This window comes from Mauremys mutica, chromosome 10 (genome assembly GCF_020497125.1).
Source record: "Mauremys mutica isolate MM-2020 ecotype Southern chromosome 10, ASM2049712v1, whole genome shotgun sequence".
In the NCBI taxonomy this organism is placed as follows: domain Eukaryota; kingdom Metazoa; phylum Chordata; order Testudines; family Geoemydidae; genus Mauremys; species Mauremys mutica.
Window position 1 is genome coordinate 51320986 of NC_059081.1, and position 12886 is coordinate 51333871.

The 12886-nt window shown below is 41.8% G+C and overlaps 1 protein-coding gene across 2 annotated transcripts in view; it reads right to left on the reverse strand.

Moving 5' to 3' along the window:
* Positions 1–4673: 4673 nt before the first annotated feature.
* Positions 4674–12886, reverse strand: part of STAT4 (signal transducer and activator of transcription 4) — a 67234-nt gene continuing 59021 nt past the window's right edge. For both annotated transcript variants that reach the window (XM_045031893.1, XM_045031892.1), the window contains 7 exons: positions 11783–11835; positions 10661–10755; positions 10046–10182; positions 9726–9917; positions 8326–8392; positions 7454–7562; positions 4674–6179 (listed from right to left, as the gene is read on the reverse strand). In XM_045031893.1, coding sequence (XP_044887828.1) covers positions 6153–6179; positions 7454–7562; positions 8326–8392; positions 9726–9917; positions 10046–10182; positions 10661–10755; positions 11783–11835 — 680 coding nt within the window. In that variant the 3' untranslated portion in view covers positions 4674–6152. The remainder of the gene's footprint in view (positions 6180–7453; positions 7563–8325; positions 8393–9725; positions 9918–10045; positions 10183–10660; positions 10756–11782; positions 11836–12886) is intronic.

A 12886-nucleotide genomic window follows, 5' to 3' on the forward strand; every position in this document is an offset into this window, starting at 1 on the left:
GATCGCAGGGCTTAAAGCCTAGGGATCGGGGCTTAAAGGCTGGGTCCCTTTCGGGACTAACAGAGTTTGAGACTACTACTAAGGGTAACTAAGAGAATGACCAACTATGTATACCTACTTTACAGGATTTCAAAGTTCGCAAGAACAGAGAAGGAATCAATGCTAGCCAAAGCAGCAGACATTCCAGCACCATCACTGATGACAAGAAGGAACTGAGGGTGGGGGGAGCTGGCAGAGCCCCTTATACCACACCATGCGGGTGCCACTCCAAAGGGTGCCAGAGCTGGTTCCCTACGGATACTGCTGAGGGAAAAACATCTGGCACTAGTGAGCACACACACCTAATATGGAATGGACATGAGCAAGCACTTGAAGAAGAAGAATCTGTGTTCCCAAAGGGTCTTATTCTTTCAAATCTGATTTTTTTGACCATTAGCCTTTTGTTTCCAATTGGCCAGAGCAGAGATTAACACACACTTCTAGGCGGTTTACATGGTCAAGAACATTCTATATGCAGCATTTTTTTGTTTTGTTTTTAGACGCTGTGATGCATGGATAGAATGGGTTAAACGTCCTGCAAAATAAATAACCCTCAAAAGACATGGAGGGATAATGTTTGTGTTTTTGTGTATTTACATATGTATGAGTAGGGTCAACAATGTAATCAGCAATCCCTGTCTATGCTGTATTCTGGTAATTCAGAGGTCAAAAGAACATCCTATAATTTAAATGAATTGTAAACAAGGGATATCTCAGTATTCATCTCTCTTTGAAACGTACTGTGAATGGTGAAGGAACAAGCAAATGGCTTTATGTTAATTCATATAGCTAAGTACTGGTGATGGACCTTCTTCAAAGTCATCCTAATTACCCTGAGGAACTCCAACTTGTCAAAAGACATGAAATTGTATACAAGATCCTTGGGTCCTGACTCTGTCATCTCAGATCTGCGTAGGCTTCGTCAGGGGAAGTTTGAGTAGCAAAACTGAGATCCCAGTTATGCTGTGTGATAGACCCAGGCCAGTAGGGTAGAGCAGAGTAGTCGAAGGCAGATATACTGGCCACTGGATAACCAGTTTTCTGTTCCCTGACCAGAGCAGGGGGTGCACCAGGCTAATGAGAACACCTGATTCCAATTAACTTGCAGAGTCAGGTGAGGCCGTTAAGCTAATGTGAACACCTGACTAATTAGGCCCCTCTGATACTATAAAAGGGCTCACTCCAGACAGGCTGAGGAGAGCCAGAGGAGAGGAAGTGAGGCTGAAGGACTAGATAATGAAGACACCCTCAAACACCTGGAAAGGGATCCCTAAGGTAAGGGTGAAGAAGCATTAAAAGACAGAAGCGAGGGAGCTGTGGGGAAGTGGCCCAGAGAAATGTAGCGGCTCTGGTGGTGAAAGGTCAGCTGCCAACAGCTGCTGCCATTAAGATCCCTGGGCTGGAACCCGGAGTAGAGGGTGGGCCTGGGATTCTCTCAACCAGCCACTACAGAAACACCTCTGGGGGGCGGGAGAAAGGCCCCTGTCAGTACAGGAGGCTAAGCTGTTCTGGAATAAGCCTGTAGGGACAACAGAGACTGTGGGAGTTCTCTCACCAACCTCCTAGCTGGCTTATGATGAAAAGGGCTCAGTAGACTGTAACCCTGGCCCTAGAGAGAGAAGGGCTATGTGGAGGGTTGCAGTGAGCCTCTGAAGCTAGCACAGGGGTAGGCAACCTATGGCACGTGTGCCAAAGGCGGCACGCGAGCTGATTTTCAGTGGCACTCATACTGCCTGGGTCCTGGCCACTGGTCCAGGGGGCTCTGCATTTTAATTTAATTTTAAATGAAGCTTCTTAAACATTTTAAAAACCTTATTTACTTTACATACAACCATAGTTTAGTTATATATTATAGATTTATAGAAAGAGACCTTCTAAAAATGTTAATGTATTACTGGCACGCAAAACCTTAAATTAGAGTGAATAAATGAAGACTCAGCACACCACTTCTGAAAGGTTGCCGACCCCTGAGCTAGCATAAACTGCCTGGAAGCGCGGGACCCACGGGGACAAGGTTGGAGCTCTGCCACAGCTGGTACACCCTGAATATGATATTTGGACATTGGACTATGACCTATGAACTGAATTCTAAAGGAACTCTTTGCAACTACAAAGCTCACCATCTCTAATATGAATCTAAACCTCAATGGATTGAACTCATGCCTGTAAGTTTATTGATCTTTTAACCATACTCTCTCTCGTTTTTTTAAAATAAATTTTAGTTTAGTTAATAAGCCTTGGCTGTAGCGTGTATTTGGGTAAGAGCTGAAACATTCATTAACCTGGGAGGTTATGGTCCTTTGGGATTGGTGGAACCTTTTCTTTTATATGATGAAATAAGATTTACAGAAATTTTTCATCATATTTGATGTGGGTACATAGATGGAGGCCTGAGGCTAGATCACTTTAAGGGAACTGTGTTGTTTAGACTTCTGAGCAACGAGTAAGGTAATAAAGAAGCTGTTTTATGCTGTCTTGGTGAATCGAAGTATTGGAATATCCACCAGGTTTATGGGAATTGTCTGCCCCATTCTTTGCAGTTCACCCTAATTGAGTGACCACAGCTAGCTCCCCACTATGTCACAGAAGCATTATAGATTAAACAAACTGTGTGGTGGCAGATGCTGGATGAATTTGATGCTTGCCTCTTTAAATGTCTCAGTTCACACTGGTGGTTCAGACTCAGGAACAACCAAGGCGACTGAGTGCTTCCACTTTTGTCTTATCTTTAAAAGTCCCACAAGACCAAGTATCCAACAGCAAAACAAAATCTAATTTTATTTCTATTAGTCATGTATAAATTACAGAGATTATGAAACTATGTACACGGTTTAATATCAGCTCTGTGCCATGTTTCTGGAGAATTACTTATGGTCATGGGGTTTTCAAAGTTTGACTATATCCCCCTGACTAGGTACAAATCATTCAGACTAGACAGCGAAAAAAATGTATTCATTTATTTTAGCATACTCCATTTGCACAGCAAGGAGATGCCAGGTGAATCAGATCATTGGGGCTCTCCCTTTGCTTTCTCGACAGTTTACAACTGAGGACAATACTAGTGGGGAAGAGTTGGGCTCCCTACTGCTTATTCCGCTTCTAACCATATGCTCTGATCTTGCATCCCTGCCCCAGCGGATTTTTCCCTATGTTACTACTCAGAGATGCTCATAGTGGCTCTGTGCACTGACCCTCACTTCTCATGACCAGAGGAGCAGGAAGCCTAAGATTGTTCTAGAAGTTTTCAATTTAATGTTATAGTACTATCAGCTATCAGCCAAGCCACTAGGCTAAGAGCTAAAACAGGCCTACTAAAGGTACTACATTGGTATCATTTTGCTTTCAGATCCCAGGTACATTATCTATTTAAATGGGAGAGCCTCCAGGGATGGCCCACAAAAGGCCTTAGTAAGATACCTTTGGAGGTGCCTAACAAACAAAACTGTGTGGTAAATGTTGAGGGTCACTCTTTTTTGACGGCGGTGGGGGGGTTGGGGTAGGGAGTAGGCATGAAATCTTGGACCCACTGAAGTCAATAACAAACCTCTCATTGTCTTCAGTGGGGCCAGGATTTCATCTCAGGTGCCAAAGGGCTTGCCTACACTTAAAATGCTCTAGTGGCACAGCTGCGCAGTTGTAGCACTTCACTGTAGACACTACCTACACTGAAGAAAGGGGTTCTCCTATGTGCATAGGTAATCCACCTTCTTGAGAGGCAGTAGTTAGGTTAACAGAAGGATTCTTCCACTGACATAGTGCTGTCTACATGAGCAGGGGCGGCTCTACAAATTTGGCCGCCCCAAGCAGTCATGCCCGGGAGGCGCCCCCGAGCCGCGGGAGCAGCGGACCTCCCGCGGGCATGACTGCGGAGGGTCCGCTGGTCGCGCGGCTCGGCTGGACCTCCCGCAGCTGCGGGCGGTTCGCTGGTCCAGCGGCTCTGGTTGAGCTGCCGCAGGCATGCCTGCGGGAGGTCCAGCCGAGCCGCGGGACCAGCGAACCGTCCGCAGTCATGCCTGCGGGAGGTCCACTGGAGCTGCCGGCCGAGCGTCCCCTCCGCAGTCATGCCTGCGGCAGGTCCGGTCCTCCCGGGGCTCCAGTGGACCTTCCGCAGGCATGACTGCGGCAGGTCCGCCAGCCCAGCCTGCCGCCCCCCCGGGAAAGGGCCGCCCCAAGCGGGTGCTTACCCTACTGGGCTCTGGAGCCGGCCCTGTACATGAGGACTTAGATTGGTTTAACAACGCCACTTGGGTTGTGGATTTTTCATACTCCTGACCGACATAGTTAAACTGATCTAATTTCTAGCATAGACCAGGCCTATGCTGTACCTAACCATTTGCTTGTACAAATGCACATTTTGCTTGCACAATTAAGTATGCTCAAGACTGCATACTTCACAGGCAGAACTTGGATATCTATCTTTCTTTTGTAAATTGTCAGTGTCTAAGGGCTAGTCTACACTTACGAGCCGGGTCGACGCGGTGAGTTCGACTTCTCGGAGTTCGAACTATCGCGTCTAATCTGGACGCGATAGTTCGAACTCCGGAAGCGATAGTTCAAACTCTGGTACTCCACCACTGCAAAAGGCGGTGGCGGAGTCGACCTTGGAGCCGCGGACTTCGATTCCGCGGCGTCTGGACGGGTGAGTAGTTCGAACTAGGGTACTTCGAATTCAGCTACGCTATTCACGTAGCTGAATTTGCGTACCCTAGTTCGACCCCGCTTCTTAGTGTGGACCAGCCCTAAGTTATTCTAAAAGTTAATTTGTCATGGGTAATTCTGAGAAAAGACAGACTGTCATGACTAAGAGTAACTTGGCTGCTTTAAAAAGGCAAATAACCTTTTATGTTAAGAACTGGTTATTCTGCTTATTTACATCTATATCTGAGGTAATTTAGCTCTCTGTAACTGTGCACTCTGACTAGGTGCATGTTGGACAGTACTCAGAAAATGAAGCAGCTCTTTGGTATCCTTTTTAATCATTCTGTGTCCCTCTAAGGCCTTGATTATGGCACACCATCTAAACTCTGCATTGAATAAGGACTGTTTTCTTTCTTTATGGGCTTTTCTGAAGTATTCATCGTAGTGCCTCACAACCCTGAATACATTTACCCTCACAAATGTCCTGCAAGACAGAGAGATTTTATTAACCCTGCTTTACAGATGCAGATTGGAGGTACAGAAATTTAGTGACCTTCAAAGTGTAGTGCCTCTAGAGCAGGGGTAATCAATAGGTGGCCTGCGGGACAAATCCGGACCACCAGATACTTTTAAACAGACCCCGAAATCTTTTTATTTTCTTATTATTGTTATTTTTATTATTTTCTCTGGAGTCTGGACCTTGACCGAGAAATATAGAACTTAGCAAAAACTAATTAACTACCCACCCCTGCTCTAGAGTTTCTAGCGAACTCTTCTATTCCCATTATTCCCTTCTCCTCCTTCTTCCCTCCCCCTTTACTGCAGGAAGATAAAATCTGTCCCTTTGTACTGAAAGCCGTTCATGGCAGGAAAAGCTGACGCCTAGCACCTATGGTCAGTGTCATGAAGGGATGGATGAGAACCTTTAATTTAAAATAAAAGCCAAAGAAATAGACATTATACAAACAGAACATGAAATGGACAGCATAAATCCTGATTTTCTGAACACATCTTAAATCTCTTTAGTTATTCTGAAATCTTGCTTTCAAAATGTTTCATGAACAGAACATCTCCATCCTACCGTAAGTCCTATTTTACAGCAACACTGCAGTCCTTATTTCCATAAGCAGGCCCGCTGGGCTAAATTCATACCTAGTGTAATGCCAATGTAATGTAAAGTCAATGGAGTTGCACACCAGGGAAGGATTTGGCCCATTGAGTTAAGAGGTAATATTCCCTTGAGTGAGAACTTCAGTGGCAGGACCCAAATGATGCCAGATGTTTGTAACTCCAGTGACTTCCTTGGGGAGGCTTCTGATTTACATGCATTTGAAAGTACATGTAGGCCCAAGAAGAACATCGCATTGGCCTCCAGGAAACCCTTATTTACAAAGCTGCAGAAACAACTTCTTTTTTTAAACTTTCATTTTATAAAGTATTTTGGCTGCTTTGTTGTTCTTCATGGTGTCTGAATTTCAGTCAGCTGAATATGGAGAACTCAGCTAGAAGAGAGGAATGAAAACATCAGCTTTAAGGCAATTCTTGCTGCATATTTAAAAACAAAACAAACAAGCCACAATTTGCTCAAATTACTTCCAGTGACAAACACACACTTACAGTGCAAACGAAGCCCTGACTTATGTAATGGTTCCCCACCCTAGCCACTTAAAGAGACACTGGGAGTTTAGGTTCAGACCCTAGAACTATACAGCGGGAGATGCCCCACGCACACACTCACTCACACTCTGGGGAAATTAGGGGCTTGTTTACATGGAGACTTAGTATGCGGCAAGCTGAGAAGTGGATACACAGCACACTAGCTTGCTGTGCACTAACTCACCACATGGACTCTGCTACTGTACACTAAAAGTTCCCTCTTGCCACATACTGAGTGGTTGTCTTCACGTACAGCGCCACAGCTGCAGCTGCACTGCTGTAGTGCTTTAGTGAAGATGCTACTAAGCCGATGGTGACGGGAGAGCTTCAAATCACACCAGCCAGGTTCGGTCCCCAAATATTTAAACCAGGGTAAGAAATGTAAGAGCCTCTCCTGCTTTGGGTGCAACTTGAGGCTGAGCTGCCTCATGTTCTGCACCAAGCTCTGAATGCAGTTCTTTGCAGGCAAGGAAAATAGAAAATGATTTTAAAATTTGCAATGATGTAATTTGTAATGTAACTTTTAAGTCTCTCCATGGACTTTTAATGAATGTTTTATATTTGTTTAGTTAAGACATTTCAGTTCACCTTTAACATCCCTGAGACAGACTCATCTACAACATGCAGATGAAACAGTCATTTTCATTAGTGCAAAGTGTCTGTAAAATGCTACCAAATGAGAAAATGGCAACTACATAAAATGCATGGTAATGGGTGAATCAAGCCCTCTGTTATCTGTAAAATCGGTACAATACTTACATACAGTTATGGGTGTTGAAGCTTAATTAATGTGTGTACAGAAATTGGAGATCCTTGCATGGAATTTTGAGATTCCTGCATTGCAATGTTCTAAGACATAAAGTTCATAGTACAATGGTTACCATGAAAAAGACAACATTTCGTACCATACTGAAGAATTCTACTGCATTTAGAATAGGAAAGAACTGAATTATCTTCCATAGCTCTGTATGAGAACTGAAGGCAAGTGCTGACCTTTTAATGGTGACAACTGTACTCTCACCCTTTTGCACTGCAAAAGAAGCCTTTCTCTCCATTCTCTCCACAAAGCAGACCCCATTTGCTTAGTGGTAAATTATGAATGAAAAAAATTGCAACATACAGCAGTTTCAATTACTGTGGGACTCAGGTGTTCTCTCAGCACAGCATAAACACTTGGAGACATGGGAAGAAGATCTGATGGAGAATGTGGATCTGTGGAATCATATAGGCTTAAAAGAAACACAAATAAAATAAATAACCTTAAAGATGATTAGGAAATAATGGGAAGAAACCCCTTTGCTACTTAATGCATCAATAAGGGATGCTGACATGGAAATAATCATTCCATGGTAGATCTGTGTTTGGGTAACACTGATTTAGCAGCAAGTAGCCTGTGAAAGAGCCAACTGCATGCTAATGTCCTATTAGCCAACAACATAATGAGAATACCTTGAAAAGATATAGCTGCTGGCACACACACAAAAACATACTGTACACATCGTACTACTCCAGGAGCACAAAGGTGCCCTAAACCTTGTTTAATTTGTTAATTCTGCCTGCATAGGGGGATCTTCCTGTGATCTAGAACTGCAGAGGAGCTCCTTCACCACTTTCTGGCCACTTCATGCTGGAGCTGTAGTCAGGGAAATAAAGGTAAAACCCAGCTACCATACCCAAGATTCTGGGGGACATTAAAAGCTGGAACACATTAGAGGAGCCTAAAGGCTGCTCTAATTTATTTAGCATACCCTCCTGATGCATAGACAGCACCAGGACTGGGGTAGAAGAGGTGGTTTTTAAAGCCCTCTTTACTTATTTCCCCAGACTTACACTGAGCACTCCTTTGCCAGACCAGAGAATTGGGGCCCATATCTCCGTGCTGATATCACTAGGTATTTCCATGGGGGAAAAAATGGAATCAAAGGGGTGAAGGGAGGTACACAGACTTAATGAAAAACATCCAAAGTGTAAAACAGCTCTTAGATTACTCACATTTTGGAGATTGGGATAAATACAGCAGGGACATAACCTTTGACCGCTCCTTCTGTAGGTCTTGAGACTAAAAAAGAATCAACATTAAGAAATTTTTTAAAAATGCCCTAAAGTTTCTATGCCTATTATTTACTGAGATTTAATACAAATATTTTAAAAGCTGCAGAGCATAATGTATTGAAAGGAAACATAACTATTTTTTTAACCATAAATGGGCAACAAGAACATGGGCAACAAGACAGGACTTGAACCTCCACAGACTTGCACACACAAGTAACTGGACTCACTTAAGAAGTTCCTCTGAAGTCATGAGGGGTACTTAAATGCATTATAGGTATGTGCTCAAGTCTATGCAGGTCTGAGCCTTTAGAAGCCAATCCTGCAAACATTTGCATTTAACTGAAACCTTTCATGAGAGGACAAAATAGGACTGTATTCATTCATAAGTAATTCTGACTACACTGGCAATTTTAGTCAATATATATTGCATGGAATCTGGAATTATAAGTTAGTATTGGCAAATAGCCCATGAGAGTAAGTCCCCTGAACCTCAAATGAGAGGTTCTTGGAACTGAAGAGACATCAAGTGACACTGCTACATAATTCTGGAAGCAGACAAATAAGTGGTCTTAGAAATAAAAATAAATATCTGAAACATGGGCAAAGAAATGTAATTTGAAAGTAATTGTATTTTTGTAAATAATGAATTGAATAACTTCCTCTAATATGACTGCTTTCACAGAGATGTTTCTTAGCTTGTGCATATCTAAGGGCTTGTCTACATTACCCGCTGGATCGATGGGCACCGATCGATCCAGCGGGGGTTGATTTATCGCGTCTAGTCTAGATGCAAGAAATCGACCACCCGGTGCTCTCCCATCGACTCTGGTACTCCACCAGGGCAAGAGGCGCAGGTGGAGTCGACGGGAGAGTGTTGGCCGTCAACGTATCGCAGTGAAGACACCGCGGTGAGTTTATCTAAGTACGTCAACTTTAGCTACGTTATTCATAAGCTGATGTTGCATAACTTAGATCGATCCTCCCAACCCCAGTGTAGACCTGCCTATGTGTCATTGTTTATTATTTGTATTGCTGTACTACCTACAATTCATAGAGTAGGATCCAACTATGCTAGGTGCTGAACAAACACACAACAAAAACACAGTCCCTGCCCCAAAGAGCTTACAATCTAAGTATACGACAAGAGACAACAGATGGAAACAATAGGCAGATAGGGGGTGCATGAGAAAACAAGTACTGTTTTTAGAAAGGCATTCCATAAAATGAGGTAATGTTTTCACAAGTAAACATTTGTTTTGCTCAGAAAAAAGTTAATTTGCATATCATCTGAATTTAATGTTACTTTCCAAAAAGGATAAGTATAGACTATAGAGCCCAACCTTCATTTGGCTGACAGCTGTAGTATTTGCCAAAGGCTTTATCTTTGGGAATATCTGGATACAGATATTTCAGTGGATTTTCAGGAACATTGTCTGCCAAAATCACTTTGTAATCTCGCAAAATGTCAGCAAATGGCAGCGCAGTTAAACGACCTTTATTATAGGGTTCCACTGAGTGGAACCTTACTTCTCCTGTAAAGACACAAAGGCAATATAATTGTGAATAGGCAAAGAGGTCAACAGTCATAATCAGCTACACATTTCACCTATCACTTATAGTTTAGGTTGCCTTGAATTTTACACTTTTAAGCTGCACTTACCGTTTTCTGATGGGTCCACCCAGGTAAAGGTAATTCCTCCTAGGTTGCTTTCACTAAACCTTAATAAAAATGTTCCAGGCATTTTGTCCCTGAGCAAAACTCGTTCTTTCTCCTTGCTCACAAATCCCATTATATACCTGCAAGTATAAGAAAATCATGGCTTTACTTACAGAGTAATTACAGCATCCATTCTGTGGCATTCATTTCCCAACTTTTATCTTGCAATGCCAGATAAGTGCCAATCAAAGTCAAAGGCTGGTTTTATAGGGTCCACTGCTATAGACCTCACAAAGGCTCCACATGAAGTTAGTGGGAGTTTTATCTGCACAGGAACACAGCATGGGCCCCCATCACAGTGTGGAGCATGACAAAATTTATCATATTACTTGCCTGTAAACTAACTCAGTCCATAAAGGAGAAATCTAAAATCCACTTTGAATAATTTCAGTAGAGTTTTCTTCAGGCTACAAATAAATGCAAACAATATGGCATACTTGGAGATTTTTAGGCCTTTGGAAATTCCTTTCTTTAATGCTGAATGTAGACTTAATAAAGAGAAGGGACAAATGAGATTAACATGTTATGTTAATGGACAGTTGCCAGTATATTGCTCACCCGTCAATCCAAAGAGGAAGAATGTGTTTTTTAATTAGGTCCAGTATTGCTTCGAGCCATACCCAAAAGGTAAATGACTTTCCAGGTAAATGTTCCTATTGGTAAAATAAACAAACAAATAAAAAGATAATTTCAACCACATCTTTAACACAGTTTCAATGCTGCATGTTCCTGTCATTTTCACAGGAATAGTTCTAGTTTCTATTTATGTGAGAATGATAGAGAAATGTATTAAAAGCAGCAATTCAAATCTTACTATCCTGTGTAAAAACAAAATATCTATGATTTGCTTTTCAAGATTTTTAGAGGAAGTGCTTCATTTTACATTCTTTATTTAGAATAATGAATGTTTATATCATTTCTCTCTCACTATGAAACTACAGCGTGAGAGCACAGAACACAGTTATTTACTTCCAAGAATCTTCAAATATTACAAATACATTTTAAATAATGCATCTTTAATATGAATGTATTGGATTTACTTTCCATACTCAGTATTTTTGTCTGATTCTGACCAAAGTATTTAGATGTATTGATTTACAGCCAATCAGTTCTTGAAGTATCTTTGTTTTAGTTCACAAATGAGCATTTGGAGTAATTTAACTTTTTAAAACAATTTCAGGGTCTGGCTCCCATCAGTGATAATGGTTTCTTAAGTCAGTTGTAAGCTAACTGGAATGGTCAAAGAAGATTCAGACAAAACTACTGACTAATGGTCAAGCCATTAATTTTCTAGAGATGGCCTGTATGTGCCAATTTAAACTGCACTGCCATTAAAATGTCTTTTATTAAAAAATAGTTTAGTTTCAACAACTTTAGGACAGGTCATTCTGTGGAGTAAATGGTGACCCACTGTGGTTTAGGGCATGAACTCCTCCCAGCCAGATTTAACCATTAGGATCCTTTTTGCTTCTTTCCATTAAGTAGCATTTTAGAATTTAATTTAAGTGTGCTAGGCCTGGAAATCCTGACATAGGGCAGCTCAGGATGGGGCCAATCCTGATTTCAGACATGTCAAGTGGGAGGTTTGTCAGTGATATCAATGGGGCAGAATTAAGCCTGCAAGCAGGCACTCAAAGGAAAAAATAATATTTAAAAAAAATTTTTTTTTTACAATCATACCTTGCAGAACTTTGCCCAGGACAGTTGATAATCAGTGTAACTAATTTGTTGCCCTAAAATGTAAAAAGAAATATATCAGTCCCTTTGTCTGAAGTTCCTGAAATAGGTTCATTTGTGATATTTGAATATTAAAGCATTTACATTGTACATGACATTTAACTGAACAACATGACTACAAGCAAAGTTTCTCTATAGGTGGACCTGCAATATAAACGTTACAGCAATGCTTTGAAGCAATTTGGGACTTCTGTTCTATATCAACTTAAACACAGAGTTACACTTTTTATCTGAGTTTGCTGCTCATGGGCTTCACTTTATCTGAGACTTTTCTGTTCAAATTTCTAATAAGAAAATCTTTTATGATACATATGGTCCCTACCAATTTACTCTTCTGTAAATGCTAGCAGAGAATAAATATAGTACCTTTAGAGTAACATCACTTAACATGTAGTTATTAGTCGTATTGTTTCAAATCTTTAATGTCTAAATAAGAAGTCATGATTCTCCTGTGAAATAAAACCAACCTCATCCTATTTTTTTTCCTTTTAGTTACTGAGATACAAGAGGAGGGAGATCTTTTTTTAGACAGGGAATGGCACCCGGAAATTGCACCAGGTCCCAGACATTTATCCAGTAACAGTCTAGATCACTTGTTTGGGGAAGGAGTGGGAGCTGGGAGGGGAGATCTTTCAGCCTGACCATCTTGCAGAAGGAGGATTCAGGTACAGACACAATGCCTGGGGGAATGCAAACATGACCTTCCCTCAGTTTTTTTTTCTATTGTACTTATGATTCCCCTTGTTGTGGCTGCAGGTCTTTTGCATTCTCACTCCTGATCTTGTCCCTCAAATTTTATTAATGTGGTTGCAGCTCTGGATCCCAGCCCTGGAAGAGGTTGACTATGTGCACATTGGACATGCACAACTGCACTTCTCTTCAACCTGCACCACCATCACTTCACTGCAGGAAGTGGCTCTAGTCTGGATGTTCCCTCCTCCTGTACAACAAACTACTAAAAAAAGTGGTTTCATTCCTCTAGGCAAATTGCCTTCCCCTCCCAATCCTCCTGCAGCAGCCTTCCCCAAACCATTAGCAGCTGCTTTA